Source organism: Diadema antillarum, unplaced genomic scaffold, assembly GCF_040938485.1.
Source record: "Diadema antillarum isolate AM-2024a unplaced genomic scaffold, OU_Dant_1.0 scf00000014, whole genome shotgun sequence".
NCBI classification, from domain to species: domain Eukaryota; kingdom Metazoa; phylum Echinodermata; class Echinoidea; order Diadematoida; family Diadematidae; genus Diadema; species Diadema antillarum.
In genome coordinates this window covers 3,728,754-3,753,381 of record NW_027270903.1, presented here as the reverse complement: position 1 = coordinate 3,753,381, position 24,628 = coordinate 3,728,754, and the positions used below count along the sequence as shown (strand labels likewise).

Below are 24,628 nucleotides of genomic sequence, written 5' to 3'. Positions count from 1 at the left end.
CCAACTATCCTGTACCCAAAACCGTCAATCAAGAAATGTTCACGGCATGAAATTTTTGTGAATTGGAGCTGACGCCCTATTTCTCAGCAGGGAATTTACGCAAATTGTCACTGGCATCCAATGCACGTTGTGCACAAGAACTTTTGCGTGCCTTTCAATTTCATGAATCTTGGCTCTCGCGAAATTCGCGAAATTAAAATGCACATTTCCCGTTTTACAGTAATAGCCTTCTATTCTGGGTGGGTAAGCTTGAAATCTCCCACTCAGAGATAGCACAGAGAGAATCGGAGACAAAGTTTAAAAGTGTTGGCATGAAACCGCATCCCTGAAATGAAGTTATCTGACGAAAATCTGAAAGGAAAATAAGGAATATGCAGACATCGGTGGTGGGATATATGCTTACCTAAACAGCAATTGTCTGTGCAGGTACAGATCGTGATAATACAACATAATTCTCCAGTATAAATCCATAACTAAAGGCAGCCAGTCACAGAATACCAAAACCTCAAGTCACAGCTTAGCCCCGGTTACAAGAGAGTGGGAGGGGAAAGAGGGGGTACAAATCAGGAGAGATAGAGGGGGAGGGAGAGAGAGCGGGAGAGAGAGAGTGCGACCGCCAGCAAACAGCAGGTTTATGATTAAGAGGCCAATTATAGCGCTTGACAAACAAATATTCACACATTTTCTAGTCAGATCACAGACAGCCCTATACTTCCTGCTCGCTCCTCTGTTTCTCTTCATTTTTTTTCTCCCCTTTATATGGGGGGGGGGGGCATTAATTCTGAATCTCATCTCCAAAGAGAAGTTAACTGTGGCAGCAGGTGCTGTAGTGGGGAAGTGGGTGGGGAAAGGCGGAGCTGGCAGCCCAACCTTCCATTTTTGGGGAGGTTTAAATGATTGGATATTGGTTTTTTTTAATGCTTTGATTGATCTTTCACTGCAAGACTGAGCACATTTAAACCAACCCCGTGCCTAATGGACCGTCAGGCCAAGGTTACAGGCGGTTTTTCGCAGCAGGCCGATTGTCATAAAGGAATTGCAAGCGACAAAATGACAAAAAAAAAGACAACAACAACAAAAAAAAAACCTCGGGATCCTTTAGGGGAGTGACTGATGCGACATTGCTGCAGTTGCGTGATTCTTTTATTGTGCCCAAAGGAAGGTGGGTGCATAAAGTCAACATTGTCTGCTTCCTTGTTTTGCAGCAGGGTTGGGCTGAGGTCCATCATTATCAATTTTACCTTTTATCTCTTTTTTTTAGCCTTTTTACTTTTTTCATCTTTTTACTTTATTTTTTTTTTTTCATGCTCCCCTTTTTTTAAAACTCTGGCAGACAAAGAGAAGCCTCAGTGCTTCCTTGTGGGTCTAAGAGCACAAAATCATACCATGATCAAATCACCTGGTTATCACTACTCGAACAAAGCATGAACATCTGCGATGTACAGCCGTGCATTCATTTTGGATGTTGCTCCATAATTTGCAACATACAAGTAGGCTAGTACATAGGCCTACAAGAGAATTCAGTCATTCTGCTATCGATAGCTCTAAAGAACACAGTGCATATATGTAGATATTCTTGCTGCATAAATCTAAAACCCTGAAACATTTCTGGGAAGCAGAAAACGTAAGGTCTAAAGTAGTAGCACTCTAAAATATGGGCTTACATATTACAAGGGTGGCTCAACATCATTCCATATTGTCTACCAAAAGTATTGTATCTCCAGTCTCTATAACTCTCTGCATATGCTGTTTATATAAAACAATGAAGTTTCAATTTAAATACAAAACCCATTCATTCTAAATTTTTGACAATGAAAAAGTCCTCACACCCCATTCCCTTAGAAGCAAACAAAAATATGGTACCCCCCCCCCCCCCCAACAAAACACCTGAAAATGACCTCATAGAAAATAGAGGGGTCAGCTCAGTTTGCTAAACACAAGGAAAATATTTACGAGCAGATCTGTGAGCCAGAAGATCCAGGTCACATGTTCAATGTTTATGCTGAACAAATTCAGGGAACTGAGGAGCCCACAAAAGTGCAATGGCACAGTAAAACTGGACAAAAGTGGCAAAAATTACCCTACACACCCTCCCCATTCATCACCACCAAACTTTGACAGCAAGGGCTGCTTGTTATGACCAGGAGAAATGCTAGTATCACAATGGCATACCACGACTGTTTACAGTTCTGGTAGCTAGTTACAGTAAATGTCATCTCCCCCGGAAGGTCTAGGCTTCATCTTTGAATGAGCACAATTCAAAATCAGAAAATAAAAGATACCCTAAACAGCAATCATTTCAGAGTCATACAGTGCTCATACAGGAATATTATATGTTTACATGACGAAGAAAATTTCAATGTATTAATCATTTCATGGAAGATCAGCATACAAATCACACCCAATTCTATAACTTATTTGCAAAGAAAATCTTCACTGGCATCATCCAAGTGGTTTTTGTTCGTTGTTTGTTTTTTAATCATTGGACACATCTTTCAAATGCAAATGTTTGTTTTTACAATTCCCTTGATTAAAATAAAAAGGCACTATTCAGCAACAAACCCAACTGTCCATTTGTTGTGAACAAGGTTGCTTTAACCCATTCCATACACAGGGAACCATGTGGCCTGCGTATTAAGCCAATGGGCATTTCAGAATTCAGTATGGAACGGGTTAATAGACATCACTGTGGGTCACAGACCAGAAGTAGGTTCCTGCAGCGTGTCATTGACATCAAATCTGTTGCCCTAGTTCCTAGCTGATGCCATTCTTTCCTTTATGTCAGGCAAACAACTCAAGTGGATTAAAAATAGGAAGATAGTGGAAAATGGCTCTGACCTAATCACAATGCATTCCCTACAGCCTCAATCAGCTGAAAATTTGCAGCGTCATGATCTGACTATTATAAACAAACAAACAAACAAACAAATATATGAGAGCGAAGCTTGAGCTCGCATGAAAAAACACAATGGCTTATTCTAATCCTTCACTGTCTTTCTGCACGGCTGCTACCTCATACACATTAATAATGTGTGTCTCCCTAAAGTTTGGTCCATTTCAGTCATCTGTACGGAAAGGAGGTCACTGTTCATAGCCTTTCACTTTGGGAAATATTTGTAGAGAAAAGATGACAACAACAACAACAAAAGGCTTGCATAGGCCCTGCAACAAAGAAACAATGCTGCTCACGACAAAATTCCTAAGTAAGATTTTCCACTGTTTTGGTACCAGGTCAGACAAGCTGACTCACTTTCCATTTAAAACCAAGTTACAGCTCAAACAGAACATGTTAGGCTGGTATAATGCTTCTGTTATGTTTTGGGTATGTTAGTTGTTGTTGTTATTTTTTTTGTGTGTGTTTTTGGTGTCATACAAGCTGTTGTATTAGAGCCAAAAATATCAGGAGTGCATATCATCCAATGTGTGTATTTTCTCATGGTCTGCAATAATGATTATACTGGAGTTATCATAACTTCAGTTGTACATTTGATCCTCACGTCATTGGAGACAACTTGCTATTGACAAATTGCCCTTCATCGACATAAATAAGTACTGCATTATTCAGTGTTTCAGCAGCGGCCATGATGAAATGATCATGGACATACATACAAAACTGTACTTCGGTTGGATTCGACCCAACAATCTCCTGATTACCAGATAGGCATTGTATCCACTAGACTACTGAGCTTCTGCCCGACAGCCAATGGTGGTTTTACTCCTGTACAGCAGCGGGTACTGCATACTTATTCAAATTAATGTAATCCTCCATCAGGGTGTTTTTAATAATTTCATAACCTAGCACATACTATGCCAATGAGTTGGGTTTTTTTATCATGGCTACCACCCAAAACAACAAACAAACAAACAAACAAAAAATTCGCAAACACATACATGTGTAATCAGTGCTTATTTTCCAAGCACATAATCGGTGCTTATTTTCATCAATAAAGGGCAATTTGTCAATCAGTTGCAATAACAACTTGACACAAGAATTCATTTTATACTCATACATACTCATGGATATCTTTAGAATAAATGTGCTCATTCAGCATTATCGTTCATGCCTGGTATAGGAAGTAAGCTGTAATGTCAGGGCTCATTGGTAGCTGTAATGTCAGGGCTCATTGGTAGCTGTGAAGTTAACCCTAGCAGCAGGTGGTACCACTCTCGAATAAAGATGATTTCTTTGGGTGAACATACTGCCAAACCATTCTGTTTTCAAAGAGATGCCATCTTTTCTGAATTATCCAGTGAACACTTTAATCCGGTGAGGACTGTTTGATTTTGCTACAACAAGCATTTTCCATAGACGCTTGCCCGAGTATACTCGGGACTAGTCCTCAACGGGTTAACAGTATAACATACAGCCACTCCTAAACATCTGCCTGCCATTGCTGACAAAGATGTCAGTCCAAATATACTTTACAAAAAAGGGGGAACACCGACACACTGTGTAAGTTCTTCAAATAAAAATTTTGTATTCATGGTTCACTCATAGCAGGGTTAAATGCACCCCCCCCTCCAAAAAAAAAAGGCTATCCCTGTGCAGTAGAGCATCCAAGGCACAGGCAAGCTGAATACTTTGGATTAGTTGAGTGAAGATCTGTGTGCGTGCCTTCATTACACATCCTTTGTTAATTTGGGCATTAAGGATTTTTTTTTTTCTTGGCAGAGTCCACACCTCAAGCTTATTGCTACACCCCTTTTGACGATTGACAAGCAGGGGAGGAAAAAAGGGGATGGGCCGTGCCCCCTACCACCACCACCCCATGTCTTTTACCCCACCCTCCCCATTTAAAGAGAGCTGATGTGACCTTAAACAAGGTCACTCCAGCTGTAAAGGAGGGCTGTGGTATCCAGGGTTGGGGAAAAGGTGGGGCAAGGTTATTTTGCAGCCACTGCTACCAACACCAAGCTCCAAACAAAACAGAGATTACTGGGGGGGGGGGGGATCGGCTGTCAAATCTTTTGAAGAAAAAATATGAAAAACACCTTATAAATGTCTCCATTTCTACGCCACCAATTATATAGCACAAATACATGTATGTCCAACAGCTACTTCCAAAAGTATACTATCTCCTCGAAGTCTACCGGGCAAATCATAGAAAAACAACAACAGATGTACTTTTCCCTCCTCCAAACCTCGTAAACTATCTTTAAAAACAATAAACACATAAGTTGTAGGTCAAAACAAAAAACACCTGAAACTCCTACGCTGCAGCAGAAATGTCAAAGTGTACAAGAGAGCCCTCTCTTGACAAAAGCAAGACAGTCAACATTTTCTGTCATTCCTACATTTTCAATGTCGATGTGTTCCTGTCATACACACCACTGCTTTAATATGATCGTATGCAGCACATATGACAGTATGCAGTGTGCTTTACTTGCAAGAAAGGAAACAGATTTTCATCACGTGAGTAACACTAACCTCCACAACCAAAACCTGATACTCAAATGTTAACCTTTCAAACACATCCAACTCTTCAGGGGAGTTTACACACTGTAAACAGGTAACAAATACCCCCCCCCCCCCCCCACCCCAAATGAGAATAGAACACAACAAAAAAACTCTCGGCAAAAGGTCATGGAAAGATAACAGACCTTTGATGACTAATATCTGAACAACTACAGTGTAAACTGGTGCACAAAATGTGAACAGCCACACTTCCATGGCCCATGGTTTCGATGGGTTAGCTGGTACTTGCTTTTATAGAAACATCTATTTTTGCCACCACTTGCTAATTTTGTCCTAAAGAGAGAAGAGTTTGTGAGTCCTCTCTCGCCATTTTCCCCAAATACCCTTGTTCCAAATATGATGGAGTGACTAGTCCCCTATGAAAGTTTATTTTTGGGAAGAAGAGGTCTCTGATATCATTCCCAGAAAATGAAAACCAGCAAACTGTCTCAGTCAGACTCAAACACACAAGAAGGGCATGTCCATGAAATTACCATATTTTCAAAACATAGCACCAGGGTAGCACAGCCTTCGGTTTTGTTTTGACAACTCTTCCTACAATTGCAAAATATCTAAAGGTAGGAAACAATCAACTATAACGAATAATGTATTGTAAAGGGTAAACAACTGAAAGATTGAACAGTGATCTATTCCTGTTTGTTGCTACAGTTCATACAATTTGAACTCCATCAAAACAAAGATAAATTGTGATTCAGAATAATTTGGAAAAGTATTTTAAATACCATTGTCGATCACCCTTAAATTATTTGCAAGTGGGGACCATTTAAATGTACAGGCTACAGGTAAAGTTAACAAACTGATTGATGTCCACAAACAAGTTGTCCTTGTGGAAAGGCTTGTGGAAAAATATCAATTCATATGGGAGGGTCATGGAAATAGACTAGATTCCGGGCAGTCGGTCAGACTCACTGACTTGCAGCTTGACCACTTCCAACCGCAAGTGATGTTTTTTTCAACTGCCTGTCTCAGAAGTATAACAAATGCATGAACAGTTATATTTCATTGCTACAAATAGTATACAGGATTAAATTCATAGGTCTTCCAGATAACTTTTATTGTTATAATTTGATTTAAAATGGTATTCTCAGTCCCTTTTCTTTTATTCTGTATCCTTTATATTGTAAGTTTTTAATTCAAGAATTGATTAATGTTATTTGTTTTGATCTGCTTGTCCTCTTATATTTTGATTATAGTGTCATGCACAGTGGAGTATATTCCTATAAAAAACTGTGCAATATAAATTCACAATAATAATAATGATAATAGTAGTAGTAGTAGTAGTAGTAGTAGTAGAAGTAGTAGTAGTAGTTGTAGTAGTAGTAGTAGTAGTAGTAGTAGTAGTAGTAATAGTAATAATAACAATAATAATGATAACGACAACAACATATCATGGTTATGGATTTATGGAGTGATGGAGAAATCTCAGGAACACTTTTTTTTTTGAGAACTAGGAACTATGATACTTCATCTAAAAGTAATTACAGTAATATATCCTTACATATTTCTTTTTTCGCCAACTGCACATACTGTAAATGCAACAGCGATAAACTTAGAAATATACAAAAACTATCTATAAATGAACCATCATGAAGCACAGGTGAAGTAGCAATGATTGTCTTCTTTTTCAAGTTCGTAAAACAACCTCTATTGCTAGAGTCAGTTTATATTTGCTTGGCAGTCTGACCCAGACCTATATGAAAGACTCTTTTATTGGGCAGCCCTGTCTGTCAGAGTGTGGGGTCAACCAGACTGAAATCTGACGTCTCTGTCGCATTCCTGAATAACATGGAAGCAAATGCTCTGTGACAAGAAGAAATACAGGTGATGATTGAAATCCAATCCTCAGAAAAAGAGGAAGAAAATATCAAAAATGGATGGCTATAAAGGGAGACACACAAAAAATATACAAGCAAATAGGCCTACATGTACATATACACACATACATTGCACACACACATCCCCCTACATATCTTCATTTGTGTATGTAAAAGTATATGGTACACAATGTATACTGGTAGTGGTATAAAACATACGGGGGGGGGGGGGGAGGAGGGTGAGAGAGGGAGGGAGAGATGGAATGTACAAAAGAGAGAAGAAAGAGAGAGAGAGACACACATGACACACACAAACACAAATAACAAGCAATCAACAAATACACATGACTGGGACTGAGGGAGATTAGAAGAGAAACAAATCATGTATTAGGACTATCTCAACCATGCACTTTAGAATAATCTACTCCACAATTAAAGAACATTCTCAACATGAATCTATTTCACTCCACACAGGAATACTCATACAGATAAAGTTATAATATTGAAGATTATGACTGAAAAACGCTTTCTCCACATACTGAAAGTGGGTCACCATCAAGGGGGTTAATTCTAGCGCTGTTCTCATCACATTCCGGGCTGCATCTTTTTTATTAAGCGTTCTCACTGTAAAAATAACAGGAAAACATTAGCCGCACGTTCTGAATAGTTGCTTTAATTGTCTATGTCTCAAGGCCAATAAAATATACCGCAGTGCGCCAAGGCACGGTAAAAATAGCAAGGAGCAACACACGTGGTGCATTGTGGGGTGTAAAATCTTGAAATTTTTAGTAGTCTCCATTCTCACTGCACAAATTTGCATCTTTCTGCAAAAATCACACTAATTTGTGCAATTTGGATCACGACCTATATTAAAAAAAAAACTGTTTTATCTGTTGTCACTGTAAAAATTTCTAAATTTGGGTCGCAAGCACGATTGCAATCAGGATTGCACCCCCCGCATAAAAACCCCCACCAAAATGTGTTATTTTGAGTGCAATGAGAATGGTGCTAATTTCGAACATGAACAGCCCACAACCATCCTTATTTATAAGTGTGTGTTTGAGTAGTGCAGCGCTGTAGTTTGAAAAGGTTGGCATTACTTTAATACCCAGTACATCCTTGTATCTTCCTATTCTGCAGGGAAATCTGCACAAATATTTAATTGATTTGCCTTAAAGCTAAAACATAGTCGTCAGAAGGGCTCAAATTAAATCTTTTCATGATTTGCAATTTGCTTGAAATATGTCGAAAGGCTCTACAAAGAAACTTGTTTGGTTGATGTAATTTGCCATGATAATGAGTTGTTTTGGAATATTTTTAGATCAAAAGTGTACAATAAATTTGATTGTACTTCACAACTCTTTATCCTAAAGTGCCTACCTGTTCAGCAGTGGGCTGGCAGAACATGACTAGAATGTGACGATTGAATATAAGCCCTAGCAGTAGTAACAAATCAGCCAGGGGTAGCTAGCTTGTTAGCTACGTGCGATTCACTCTTGCACGATAGATACTGAGCTATGGTCCAATGTATTGTGATTAATGTCATTGATTTTAAAACAGCAGGTATACCAACTATGATCGGGTTTGCTCAGAGATTGCAATACTTCTGGCATACCTTCTTGGTACTACACTGTACATTTTATTTTGCATATTTGAGGTTCCAAACTGAAATTGGTTATCACAGCATTGTGCATTGATGTTCCTTCATTTTAAAGGGTGAGTACAGTTCTGGTTGAGGTGAGGATTTGGCTTTTAATGTTTTGCGAGATATTCAGAAACCACTCTATGAGATGTCAAAGAGCATGCAAGTCTAAGGGGTATCAAAAGTTTATTTGATGAAAATCGGTTTTGAAATGGCTGAGATATATCCAAAAACAAGGTGAAATAAAGAGATCCTAATAAAAGGCGTGGCCTGTTGCCTTTTATTATTATCACTTTTTTTGGATATCTCAGCCATTTGAAAACCAATTTTCATCAAATAAACGTTGAATCCTTCTTAAAATTACATGCTCTTTCATATTTCATAAGAGGTTTCTCATTATCTTACTTAGGAATGTTCAAAACATGAATCCTCACATCAACCAGTACTGTACAGTCCCTTTAAAGCAAACAACAATGCTCAGTTTATGCAGTCATATGGAAACAATGTTCTACCTTTAAACCATACAATTGTGTGATTCTCCCCGCTTACTTTGGTGAGTGTCATTGATGTGGCAGAAAAGTGGAGGTAGGTTGATGCACTGGTTCACACGATAACAGGCCATTATAAAGAGCTCAAACATAGAAACAGAAACCAGAAAGTTCACAGAAACCTCCATCTGGTAAATGTCTTCACTTGCACGCAAGCTATCCTCCAAACAATAGCCGTACTCCAATTACACAGATTAAGAGTCTCGAACAAATCAAATCTGCTTTTGAGCTCCTGACTTGTGAAAAAAAAACCAACAAAAACCAACAAATGGAAGAGTAGACACTTTTTTTTTAATTTCTTGTTTCCATTCTAGCAGATATGAAAGCTGTAGCAAGAATGCGCCATTCACTACAAAAATTAACCAACTCTCTTGACTAAAAAGATAAACAGGCAGATCTGTACAGGCATGTGAGCTGTTGCAACCAAAATGGCTACAAGGGATTAAATCTCTTGAAGAAATGAAAATATTACATACGGTACATAATTTTCTTTAAATACAGAATCAACGTAAGAATGCTGAACTTTGTGGCATGTCTGTTACATAGAGAGAGAAAAAAAATACAGCAAGTATCATGGGCATCAGTAGAATCAATTAGACTGACAATGAGAAAACTTACCAAAATGTTTTCATACAATCATCACAGGCTGTGTACTCTTGAGCTGGAAAGACAAAAGTAAAAATAAAAGACATTGGTCATCTGTATTCATGACGCAAGTTGGAGACTATATTGTAAACGGTTACTGAAATGGTTCAATATTATATTTAGGCTGGCTCTATAATGTACCGGTACTAGATGAAAAATTATTGGCTTTATTTGGGCAAAACAATAAAACAACTAACTGTCAGAAAATGCACTATGACACCATGACATTTCAACACACATTTACCCTCAAACTTTATTAAGACACATGCTGCCTGAAAGTGTATGAACATACCAGTAAGGCATATATTTGTGTACATTTTGTGCATACACACACTGGGAGCCCATTCGATGATGCAGTACATAGCACTGTACATTCTTATGTACACTTGTACACACAGGAAAGAAAACACTTCCAGATGCATTATCATATTCTATGCTGCGCACAGAACGGGAGAGACATATATGCCTTGTTGGCCCTACATCATGCTGGGTTTCTAAACCACAAGGTACATGTGCCATGCATCTCATGAGCTTAACATGATAATACCGAAACTGAGATCTTAGAGACTTCTTCCTAGGTGCCTTGCTTGTGTACAAGCAAATTCCATGCAAGTGATTCACCAATTGAGGCTCAAACCACAAAATTAAGGGAAAATATGAACCAAAAGCCAATTCTTATGTCTTCCCACAGGTATTGAGCTGTTTTAGCATCAGGATTATATACAAAATACTAATGTTTGCATTAAATTGGTGATATTAAGAAAAACCTTCAAGATTTCAACACTGGCAGGAAAACCACAGTCTAAACTGCATAATTTGGTAACAAAGACACCAGATGAGAAATTGTATAAAAACATGATTATGAATGCATGACTTCATGGGTAAAGGTAGGGAACTCACTTTCAGCAAATGCTGAACAAAATGTGTGCCAGAAGGCACTAACACAAATATGGGTAAGTAGGACAATGTAATGTGAAGGAGAGCATTTTCATTGTTTCAGTTCCCTGAATCATTTTAGTAAAGGAAGTGATTTTAGATAGTCAACATCCCAAATGTTAAACCAGGATAAAGAGATACTTGTGAAGTGAGAGGAAATGTTGCAATTTTAGGAATGAGTGTAGATCTTCTCAAAGTGGTTTGCGCAATCAGTATCCAGTGTTACCTACACAATTGTATACCAGCAGTCCAAATGCTGCATTTAGAGTTCACTGGCATAATGGGCATAGTCCGTCTCTATTTTCTTTATTCTTTTGCACAAAATTGCAAGTAGACTTTAAGAAGTAATAAAAGTCATGCAACCATAAAATAGTGATCTTATACATGTATGTATCATTAATTTTTTACTAGTGCATCTTCTTGGCTAATGCAAGTCAAATAAGCAAGAACAAACTCATGAAAGCAGTTTGGAATTCTGTAACACCATATATGTATATGAAGACAGAACCAGCATGAGCAGTAATGCAAGCACACAAGCAACTTTGTTAAAAAAAAAAAAAAATGGAAGGGGAACAGTACATTTTCAATTCTTAAATCAAAACCCAAAGATTAAACTATACTATATAGTACAACAAACATTTTCTCACAATTACAGTTCTGCAATTTGCCACTAGTATGCGGAGTGAATCTATGTTCCTTCATATCAAACCTGCTGCATTAATTAGCAGATCACAGACATTCCTGAGGGTAATTCACACCATGCGTATAATCCTCTGCGTAAGCACGCTCGGATTTCAACGAGGCTAGGGTGTGGTCCCCAGTGATAAGGGCGTAGCTGCGTCACTAATGCAATACGTGTCTAATAGGCATACCGCTGACACTGACCTACATTGAGTACCCACACTTGACTTGCACTTCAACACATCAACATGGACTGAATAAACTTCAGTCGAACCACTACAAACATACACACACAAACACTCAAACCCTGTGACGTCTTGGGGCATTGTGTCACTGAACCCTCTGTCCCTCTCTCTCCCTCTTTGACAATTCAGAGTTCGCCTATTCCATGCAGAATGTAGCATCAAAACATGAAGCTACTTTCAACAACAACAAATGGAGATATAAGGCCAAGTAAAAAAAGAAACCAGTTTCTCGTCCTCGCGCGCATCGATTTTGGCCGCCGCATCGATTTTTTTACTATTTACTATTTTCAAAATGGCGCTGAAAATACCAAGAAATTCATAATTCTCGTCCCAGCCCGCTCTCCGCCCGCATCGATTTTCAGTTGCCGCATCGACTTTTTTGATATTTACTATTTTTTCGGACGCCGAAAACACAAAATCGACAATTCACCTACCAATCGTGATGTGTACGCGTCCTCTATCTTAGCTGGAGTGCAGCTGTAGCTTCCGTAGTGCGTATGTAATAACGCATGCATTTATCACACTGCGAGCTCGGCAAGAAGGAATGACCCACAAAGCAGTCGAACTGTAGTTGGATGGGCGCGCGGGCGCGGGCCTGGGCTGTGATGTACAGCGCACTCGGTACGTCGTGAACGCGATAGCGGCAACATCTTTTGCGAACGATCGCTGATACTATAGTATTCCACTTATATTTCGCACATTGTTCGTATTTTTCCCCGTTTCTCATATTTTAAAGGGATGAATTGTACTGTACAAATGCTTGTGAGGATTGTATCGAGTTTACATTTTCATGTCATTGTGACTATGTGCACGTGTGTGCAGTGTCGGAAGGTACGGTGCCAGTGCAGTGGCCGTGCCGGCCGCGTATTACGTATAATTATATGCGTGTCTGTAGCTAGCTGCTAGGGTCCCCCTGGTCTGTCAGCTGTCTGCACGCACGCATGAACACATTCGAATGTGTAGAGGCCCAAACACTGCTCTGTTAACGTTGCATCTGACGGCGATGTATTGTTCTATTTTGAAGAGAAAATGAATGCGCTATTCCAGCAAATGTAGAATTATTAAATGGGTGTATCTACAAAATAAATAACTTTTCCACGGATTCTGGTTTGTCGTATTTCTGCGGGATACTTTTCTTTACGATGTAAATTCACGGACACGGCCGTGAGTCGTATCACCTGTAGTGTGATACAATCAATTCATCATCCAAATGATGAGTGATTATCAAATGTCTTTTTAGAATATGAAGAAACATCTTTAAATGTTTAATGCTATAATGCCATATCAGTATCATTTTGACATCCATCTGCAATTGTACCAGCCAGTTTCCAGTTGAATGTGCTACAATTGTACTGTGAAGAGATGCAGATACAATATACCAGTTGTGTGGACACAAAAAGTCACAAACACCAATGATAAAGCAGTGTTTTGAATATCATGTAATTTATTTCAGTCGTACATTTGTTGATAGAATGTTTTATACCCGTTTCAATTAATAGCACAATACATCAGAACTGCAAGTACACTTGTATCAGAAATGCCATTACAACACTAAATACCAGTATTAAGATGGTCATTTTCCCTTGACATCTGTAGTGGAAAGAAAAAGCAAAATGTATCTGCATGCATGAAGTTTCATTTCAAGTATGGTACATTATTACATGTACAGTCAAACCTGTCTATAGCGGCCACCCAAGGGATACGGAAAAAGTGGCCGTTATAGACAGGTGGCCGCTATAGACAGGTAATCGGGTCAACTTTGTGTGCATTGCCTACATGTACATGTATCATTGTTGTATATACATGTACATTTATGTGTGTACGTATGCACACGTGTGTATCATGCATAGAACAATGCCGGTGTTTATGAAATTGTTGCACAGTACACTAGATGTAGCATGTGCACAGTCATGAATTAGTGCATTATTGTGACTGAATAAGTGATGAATGCAACGGTGGCGATCACTGAATGTTGCCCAGAAATGACTGGCACGGCTAAAAAGCAGAAAAACACCCTGAATTATCAGCTCGGCTACGGCTCCATCGGGTTTTTGGCCGCTATAGACAGGTTAAAATCTACCGCGGGAAACAAAAGTTGTGGCCGCTGGCCGCGTTAGACAGGTGGCCGCTATACACAGGGTCTTTAACATGGCTTTTCTCTCGGGGGGATTTTTCAGTGGCCGCTATAAACAGGTGGCCGCTATAGAGAGGTGGCCGCTAAGGCAGGTTTGACTGTATATCTATTTGTTTGAAAATGCACAGAGTGCAGGCAAGACATACACTGGTGACTTGGGATCTGGTCTCTCATAACACAGCTACCAGAGTGATATTTCATTTCATAAATTGGATATAGAAAATAGTAAAGCCATCTCTCGTTACCATTCTCAGAATTACTGGACGAGAAACACATATTACTTTCATTTTGACAATCCTCGAAAAAATAGTAAGATATCAAATAGTAAGGACCTCCCTCATCGCCTTGCTCAAAAAACCCGGACGAGAAACTGCTTTCTTTTTTTACTTGGCCTAAAATGTTCAAATTCTCAATTTCAGATGACACATACATGGAAAGACATGACATCTGAAAAAAATTTCCACGCACCACACAGCAGTGCAAATCATCAAATTCAAATGTATACTACTGTAAAAGTGGAAATTTTCACGCATTTCGCGCAACCAGAAACTAGCGCGAAAATAAAAGCCCGCAAATATTTTGGCTTGCCATATGTTCCTGTGCGTGATGTCTTGATTCCGCGGAATTAAAAACACGCGAAACTCTTCTTACCCGGCGAAGCGCAAAAAATTAGTTGCTCGAAAATATACACTTTTACAGTAATGCAAAGCAGGAAATGTTCATGGCATGATATTTTCGCAAATTGCTACTGGCATCAGTTCAATTCAATTTAATTCAATTCAATTCAATTCATTTTAATCGTCCAATAAAAAAAAATACAGGAAATTCAATTCAATGCATATAGTGCAAGACAAGAACTTTCACATGTTATGCATTTTAACTTCACAAATCTTGGCTCGCGAAATTCGAGAAATCAAAATGCAAGCGAACATTTCTGGTTTTACAGTATGCATACAGTACCTGTAAATTGAAACTTGAAAGACATACCATAAAAATTATATACTGTAAAACAAGGAATTTTCGCGTGCACTTTAATTTCGCGAATTTCACGAGCGCCAAGATTCGCAAAATTAAAATGCACACGAAAGTCCATGTTTACATTATATGCATTGAAGCCAGTGGCACTTCGCGAAAATTAATGCCACAAAAAAGGCTGTCGGCTCCAATTCGCGAAAAATTCATGCCGCGAATACAGTATATCATGTTTTACAGTATCCAAGCAGAATATGATACGATACTGCTTCCCATTCACCTTACTCCAACCTGCCTGGAAATTAAATATAAACTGCTTTACAAGTGAAATTTTCTCAAATGCCAGGGAGAGTAGGTGCAGATTTAGTGAGGAGGAAAAGATTAGTAAAACACTTACTGAAAGCTTGAGAAAATCAGACAATCTGTTCACAAGTTATCAATTTTCAATGTTTGGGTTAATTCCATGTGATACCATTTCTAAAGGTCAGAGTAGTATGATTTTTAAAAAAAATTAAGAAAAAATTCATATTGTAACATTTGATGAAAAGTGTATTATTTTTATGACAGATTTATTTAAACTAAGGTATGCAGTCTTGAACATTGTATCTATAGGGTGAATATTGTTTTCTGTGCCTTGTGGAAGAGCTCAAGCAAGTCAACTAGCTGTGTCCTATGAAAATGAACTTTAATTCTTTTCAGATAAGCATTTGCATTGTTCGATTATTGTGACATCGTGAACTGTTGTACAGTTTCCACCTCAAGAGGGCAGCACACGAAATTAATCAAAACTTTTAAACATCCATAACTTAACCCGTTCCATACTTCCCGTGGCGTCAACTGATATGCGGAAACGTGGTACACCAGGTTCCCAAAATGTAGACAGGAGTGCCTGCATTCATGACCTAAATTCATGTTAATTTGTGTTTTGCTGCACAGAAATATGGTTTTGATAGAAAGATTTATATAGCTTTTCTTCTATCAATATCTGTTTTCTTTCCATATGAAAACTGCGTGTATCGCAGTATTATTCGACTTTTTCCAATTAAATGTGCGCTTGTTTTGTTGTAAAACTCATAGAGATGTTTTGTTTATAGCGATCAACGGGTGAGCTCAGTAGATATTTGACATCGCTGACCCCATTCACGTGTGTATTACATATTAACAAAAGAGTTTGTGAGCCCATCAGCGCTCATTCTATTCACACCTTTCGCTCCATCGATATAGTTCGATGGCACATGCAGTTGACCGTGGAACAGGGGTACATGTACCGCTTGACTGCTTTTGCACACGTGGATTACCAACCTGTCTGTTCTCTGTTGCCCCGCAAAAAAAATCTTGTTTGGGGGCATTGAAGGCGCTTTGAGAATTGGGGGAGGAATGGGTTAAATAGATTTCAGATTTTCTTCCAGCTCCGAGGCAGCGTTTCACAAATCTTTCTATTCTAATTAAAGCAATCAAACTATTTGATCAACAAAAAAAAAAAAACTTTCACTTTAACAAAAAGAAATATATTCACTCTCACTTAGCGAATGATTCCATATTAGAATGTGGAAAAGCTAACTGTTTCCTCAACTCCAGCCCTCACAGACTGGGATCCTTCCTGGGGAATGGTAAACAGGAGAGTCAGTTGGGTTAGCCTCTGAATTTACATACAATTGGCCCATGGGTTCTGTGGTTAGACCAAATGAAACCAAAATTATGACTAACACACCCTAAGTAAAACACTCTGTTCTTTCCTATTAAAAAAAAAAATAGAAAAAAAGTTACATGATGACAAAGTTGGAAGACAAAAAAAAAATGGCAAAAATCTCTGTCACTAAAACAGCATGTACCTGTTACTGAAACAGATCACATTTACAGTTTATTCTATACTACTACTAGTTGGAAACTTGACTGAACAACTTCTAAGACCTGTATACCATAGGTGATGCAGAAGCAAAGTCATCATATGTATTCATTAGATAATCAGAATGGAAATTTACAGTACACAGTGTACGTAAAGCAAAAGTGAGTTGACTTTGCTGCGAACAACCTGCTCCTAATCAGAATGAGAAGCAAATCGATTGGTCATAGTGAAACAATGTTGTACCTGTTGTTCGCTATTCACCACTTTGAGAATGAGTCACTCTCAACATTCAGAGTGATCAGGGCCATTCTCGTGGATGAGAGATTCTAATTATCATAGATGCCGCCACCTGAATAGCAAAATATTATGACTAAGATAGTAAAGAGTGGGATATTAATCCCTGTTTCCTGGTGACACACTCACTGTGGCATTACTACGGAATATTTGTGCACTGCTCCAATCGTGATTAAAGTCAGATGAAATTGCCATTTACAGGAGAATTTATCTCCAAGAGTGAGATATTTTGTACCGAAAAACAGCAAAAAACAAGATCAAACTCTCCTGAAATATCAGACTGAAATCATACAACTGTTGTCAAGGACTTCCTTGATTATTTGAATACTGGTAGTTCTTCTGAGCATTTCTAATAGCTGCATTCCCCAACATGTGCCAATGGGCCATATCAAAACTCCACATTTTTAATAACATATTCTTAATTATGTCTCTATTTTTATTTCAAAATGTTTTCCATGATTCTGACAAAGAAACATGTCATACTAGTATTTTTAATATACATTTGATCATCTGACTTACATAAAAACCATGATTGTAGTTTCAAATAGTATCTATGTGATTGACAATAATGTGTACTGACAACCACGAACAATAGGAAAAAATATTTGAACAGTCTATGATGACAGTGATAATATCAATGACAATAATATTGCTGAGCACTATTCATTCACTGACTAGTGATAGTAATAACAAAGACAATGACAATAAATAGCACTAATAATGCAAAATAAGAACAATAACAGTGATCTTTTTCTGGTAAACAATCTTCTAGTGTCCTTTTAATATAAGCCTACAGTGTATAAAACCATTATGGCGGAGAGACGAAGTCAAACACAATTTGTTTTCTGCTAAGTTGGGAACTGAACAAAAAAAAAAAAATCTTCAAAAGGAGGTTGAACTCACTGAACCTGTGCTCTCATGGGTAGGTGAGCATTATCAAAATACCCAACAAAAATGAAAATTGTATACACTGAATGGCCGACTTGGGTATAACTTCAAAGAGAAGACTGAGGTAAAGTGCTCATCCACACATTATATTCATGCATCCATTGCCTAAATTGAATACTGCCCCAAGAGTTTGTTTAGAATGAGGCATTACATGTGTACTGAGAACTCTGGCTGGCTCCATTTTACAATATCAGCCTTCAGTGGCACTACATGTATATGTATCAGTATGATTGGAATACTATGCACACTGGCCACTGATACAATATTTCTGGCATAACAAGCACACTTGGTTTGTTTCTTTTCCACAAAGTGTCTGAAATACTGTACATACACTGTATGTAAACAAAACAACAGACTTTGTCATACAACAGCACATCACAACATGATGATCACTTTAGAGAACTTGGCCATTTTCTGTGCATAGTGTACTATCCGTCTGTCCGGAGGACTCTTTTGTATTTTGCCATTAACGCTGTCCTCCGTAGACAGACGGAAGGTTGTAGTACCCATTGCTGTGTGGATGTTCTTAACCACTGTCTCTATGGAAAATTGGGTGAGGTACCTCACCCTTCTCGATTGCGTCTAATTCACGGCCCTAGGTCGGCAAATTTAAGCTTGAATAGTTAAATCAACTATTCAAGAATAGACTACACTCACCAGATTAATGAATAATCCAATATTTCGGTAGAATTTTCAACGCAAAACAGACATCAACCCGCCCGTCGCGTCGTCACGTTCAAACTGCAGAAACATACAGTATGAAGCTATTAGCCAATCACATGCGAGGTAGTTTCTACGTGTTTTTTTTACTAAAAAAAGCACCTCGCATGTGATTGGTTTACAGATTCAAAATGGCGACCTACAGCTAGCGAACGGCGATGTTGCAATATGGATAAAATTTCTGCATTATAACCGCGTTCCTGTGAGTATTTCGATTGCAAAATGTGAGAAATTCACCCCAAATATTGCTGCATAATGTGTCATGTCATGTCAAACTTGTTTGAATGTAAAAAAGCTGTCTGAAATTTGGTTTATCGTAACGTTTGATCTGTGCGCGTTGCTCCACACAGGAGCTGGGATCATTGACTTCGGTCTGTATACGGAGGGGATCCGTGAAGCCAGACGCAGTCTCCGCGGAACATTCCCCGACGGACAGATACAGACCGATCTTTCGGTCAAAGTGTACCCTTGCTTCATGTTTGAGCATAAAATTGAGCACCTACTCAACACTCCATGGGAAAATGAGTGTAGTAACTATGCAGCTAGGAAATCCTGACTATTATGTAAACACCTATGTTCATAATCAAAATGCTGGATGTATTTTTGTTAACCAATAATTTTTGTTTTTTTGTTCTTTCACTTTTTTCTGCTACAGAGTGATATGTATCGACAGATTTTGGGGAATTACAAAATGTATGAACTGTTGATCTGAATATTAGTCTCATTTCTGTGGGCCCTGTAACATACCAATAATTCTTGAGCCCACTGACTGCTACAATGTGAGTCAACAAATATTTACTGTGAAGGTTACAAGGCCATGATACACAGTGTATGCACCGAGTGGCCAGCTTGGATTTTAGAAAAACTATCCAGTCAACCTTGCCTAAGTCCAATCTATTTGGACTGAAGATGACTTAGAGAAAATTTGACTTATGAGGGACTAAAATTAATGAATATAAAGAGAAGAGGACTTGAAAAGACCTGCGACTAAGGCGATTATTCGACTTATGTGAGGTCATTAAGCAAGGTTGACTGTACGTAGATGTAGTATACTCTGCACCATGTGACCAAAGTAAACACAATCATGAGTCCGCGGCGATCCACACACTATGTTGTGCATGCCTGGCAGACCCTTTTATCATCTCGCAACCATTGTAACACTCTGTTGACCTCTGACCCTACTCCATATAGCTCACCAGACAAACAGCCATGATGACTCTGATAGTGGGAGGAAACTTTGTAAACGTTTGGCCCATTTTTGCACACACTGTGCACTTCTCATATAATATCTTCTCAGGACTCAGGTTAATGTTGTCATACTATAACTAGAGAAGCCTGTCTCATGTTTTCCTTTCAAGAGTAATTTCTGGATTTATATGGATATCTGAACTGAAAGTATTCGTAGTAAGAATTTTATCGGTTGTCTTTAATGGCAGTCATTTTCTATATATGTAGATTATGGGGGAGGGGGCAGTCTATGTTGAGATGAAATTCTATGCTCGTCTGGCATATTTTGAAGTGGTTTTCACCATTGTACTTTCTTTTCTGAAAGCACACAATAAGTATCTGAACATTGCTTTCAGATCTGTAAAGATTCTTAAAATAATGTCATTTATTTTACCATGGTGAAGACTTGCATACTTGTGTGTAGGCCCTACACAGCAAGACATGAGAGCCATACAGATTGTCTTATTAAAGGACAAGTTCACCTTCATAGACATGTGGATTGAGTGAATGCAGCAATATTTGTAGAACACATCAGTGAGAGTTTGAGCAAAATTGGACAATCCGTTAAAAAGTTATGAATTTTTGAAGTTTCTGCTCAGTCACGGCTGGATGAAAAGACTATTATAGCTTGTGATGTCACATGAGTACAACGACATAAAGAAAGAATAAAGAAAATTCAACATATTTCCATTTTTCTCGCACAACAAAAGAACACTCGACTTCTCTCTTTCAGCAGGCAGGGGGAATAATATCACCCTTACCATACGTCAGTAGCAAGTCGAAGAACTGTGCACTTTATTCAAAAAGTAAAGTTTTGTGAAATTCTCTTTTTATTTTCCTTATATAGTTGTACGCATGTGACATCATACACTGTAGTAGTCTTCTCTTCCAGCAGTGACTGCGCAGATACTTAAAATATTCATAACTTTTGAACGGATTGTCCAATTTTCCTCAAACTTTCACTGATGTGTTCTACTAATATTGCTGCATTCTCTCAGTCCTTATGTCTATGAAGGTGGACTTGTCCTTCACCACGATAAGTGGTTATATATGTTGATTACCACTTACAAACTTCCTCCATAATATAAAAAGTGCATCATATATTTCCTTTCATTGCTAAAAAAAGGAAGTGATGTCTATAATTTGCTTCCTTTGACAATTTTTTGTTTTCAGATCAATTTCAAGATTAATTTCTTGCATAGATATGTATGCAGATTTCAAGAAATAACAATGGCATTCATAATGTAAGGTTAAGTCACAGGTCATAGAACTATCCATTCTAATCTTTAGTTACAAGTCCAAGACACAGTACTAACAGAAATAACACAATGATTTATTATGACCTAAAAATGGAATGTACCCATTATCAAAAACAATCACGTACACAAACAACAAACAGACAAATGAATGATGTACAACTAGTCATTGTTGGAATTTGGTGGTATAACAGTGTCATGTGTACATACAGTATATGCATTCAATATTTACATAAACCCATGGATTAGATTTAAACTGTGTTAGGCTTTGGATTCCAACAATTTAACTGGCTTTATGTTTATATTATGCCAACTGCATTTATTAACAAACTATCTTTTTCATAACATAACATTTTATATACTTTTTTTTTTTTTTTTTTTGGGGGGGGGGGGGGCTCCTGAACTACAATGTACAAGATATTTGTATCACACATTACAATGGCAGATACCTAAGATGCATATAATGTAAAGAAATATCAAGTAACCTCCTGAACGTGTTGACATACACTGTATACCCTTTGCATTTGACATATCTTGTGGTATATATGTTGCATACATTGTACACATGGAAATTATGGATGTAACCTTTCTCACTGTGTCTATTGCAAACGGAAGGATTCTGTAACTAGCAGACCCTATAGAAATTTTGAATTTATATTTTGATATAGGTCTAGTACCAGTAGATCTAAATGTAGCCTATATGGATATTCAGAATCTCCATGGATTTTTTTTTTTTATTCTTGTTCACAGGAAAGAAAACCTTTTACCACTTGTCTACATACCATTCAAGTACTAGACTGACATTTTATTTTGTTTTGCTCTTTTGTCCGTTTTTCTCATGCCTGTTTCACAGTGTTTGATCACCAAATAATCACCATTAATATATTTTAGATATTACAAAAATAATAAATTCAAAATGTAGAGTTTCTATAGCACAAGAAGCAACGAGGGTTCCGTTCATGATGTAGATAATTACATCGCAGTGCACCAGCTATTGTAGCACCGTGCGTTGCAACTACAGTGTACGCACCTCTCCAGTGCAACTATGCAGGAACCCCATAATAATAAAAACAGACACTTATCTCCTGTAATAATAAAACCTTTTGATAAATTCGCGGAAAATGCATGGTTACTAGCCTATAATACTGCTTCGAAAATACGGAAAATCATGACTTGATCTACCTTGGGTGATTCGCAAACTCTGACGACAAAATACCGGCAGGCATCGGTATACAGATCTGCGAGTGGCATGCTAACGACAGGCTAGGCTCGTGTAATGAGGAACACTATCTGACGGGTTTCGGGCCGCACCCGTATCGCGATGCATACGCCCTACTGCTGCTGCCACAGTGTGCGGGTGGATGTGTGTATGTTATACCTAAACACGGGTTTGGCTGGGTTGGGCACGTATTACGAAGGGTTGGGCAAGGCAATGGGCCGACATCAAAACACCACCACCAATCGATAGATCACATTCTAAAATAGACACAAGAAACTACTTCTTTCCACTTACCATTTTCGTTACATTTGAGGTATGCACAGTATTTATTCCTCCCTAGCAAGACTTCTGTGCCTTCGTCTCGCCTCTTATCGTCAGCCGGCAGAATAGGGCGTAGTTTTTTCACCGCTGTCTCAGCCGAGCCTGACGGTGCACACTCCATGATTGTGTGTATGTTCCCCTACTCTCGCGTTTGACAGCGAACTCGCCCACAATACAAGTTGCCACACCCTTTGTCAGCATCCGGGTTCTTCTCTACAAGGCACCACCCCGACGATCATGCGACTTCGATATTGCCGCACCCTTCCAAGTGTAGGCTGTATCTCCACCGCGCCTTTTTATTACGTATTTGTTTAAGTCATTTAACGCCGATATTCTTTATTTGCACATTCGCCAGTACCAGTCGTGCTCCGCCCCTCTAAACCACTTTACCATAAGACAGTAGTTACAGTACCTGTTATTTGACATAGATCCCCTTTGAGCTCCCAATTTTCACTCAATCGCTTGTCTACCATACAAAAAAGAAAGTAGATATGAATACCCGGTTAGTAGTCTCTTGAACTTGGGTCTGGAAAGTGGGAACCTATATTATTTACAAACCAAGATGACGATAGTTATTTAATGTGAGATCAACTGGATGATAACTTCAATGTCTGCAAGTTTATGATTTTCCGATTCATTTTGTATCACCATTCCTTTGGAGCGGTAAGCTATTAATGTGACTGTAGGTGTTGGTTCCCAGCTAAATAGATAGAGCCAGGAAATAAAGAAAGGGGCGTGTAAGCTCCAGTGCTAGCGAGGACACAAGCAAAAAAAAAAAAAAAAATACAGTAGAATGATAACACGTAAATCAATCGGAGCAATTTGATATCGGTAGCTCAGTACTAATCAATTTTGCGTAAAGATAGGGGGCGGGCATTTTCTCGTAAATAGGCGGGTGGTGTGGTTGTCATGATTGTTTGGCAGCGAGTTGGCCCTCTAAAGCCAATTTGATAAACTTGCAAACACGTTCTACTTCAGTACCACCATCTTCCCTCAATAAAGTTGGTTACGTAACATTAATACACTAATTCTGTGTATGCCATGAACGTATGTTATATGAATATTGAACAGTATGATAAAATTTGGGGTCTCGATTTCCTGTTCAAATAAGACCTCATGGATGATAATTCTGTTAAGCCCCTAGATGCTGTCGTGTAAGTATGGTGTCCGGGGATTTCCGAAGGTGCGAACCTGGATATGATTGATTAACATAGCGATATTCGCGTGCACTTTGAAGGCAACTATTGTGCGATCGAAACCGAAATACTTTCTCGCCATTCAAACCGAGAAGTGGGCGGCGGCTCTTTTTCTTACAATTTTACATTCGTGCAATTCTCTGCCTTTCAATGTCCACTGTCTGGGAATGAGAGGCAAAATATTATTGCACGCACGAAAGAATCGACCAAAGTCCACTGTCTGCATGCCTTGTATACACACTGTTCGAGAAGGGAATTTGTGCATAATAATATATCCTACATATACGCTACATGGTTCTTCTTATTAAAGTTCTACCACTGCAAAATACTGGCCGGTGGAACTCAGTGAAATGACCTCCAAGTAACTAACTTGCTCGCTGCGTTGTGTATGGGGCATACAAATTGCACTCAAAATGATTATTGAACAGTTCGAGGCCATTTCAAGCATAAACGCGATGAATGAGTGTTGCATTGCATTTCGCTCCCTGCGTTTCCCCACAAACAATCC

General features: G+C 38.5%; 1 protein-coding gene across 2 annotated transcripts in view; it reads right to left on the bottom strand.

Annotated features, from left to right (window-relative positions):
* The window catches only part of LOC139723348 (uncharacterized), a 60,845-nt gene extending 37,568 nt beyond the window's left edge, over nt 1-23,277 (bottom strand). The window contains exons 1-2 of one of the 2 annotated variants that reach the window (XM_071634608.1): nt 22,898-23,277; nt 10,099-10,141 (exon numbers count right to left, since the gene is read on the bottom strand). In XM_071634608.1, coding sequence (XP_071490709.1) covers nt 10,099-10,141; nt 22,898-23,045 — 191 coding nt within the window. In that variant the 5' untranslated portion in view covers nt 23,046-23,277. Of the gene's footprint in view, nt 1-10,098; nt 10,142-22,566; nt 22,649-22,897 lie in introns of those variants that run through there. The other variant, XM_071634616.1, reaches the window with a different exon arrangement.
* Between the last annotated feature and the right edge of the window lie 1,351 nt (nt 23,278-24,628).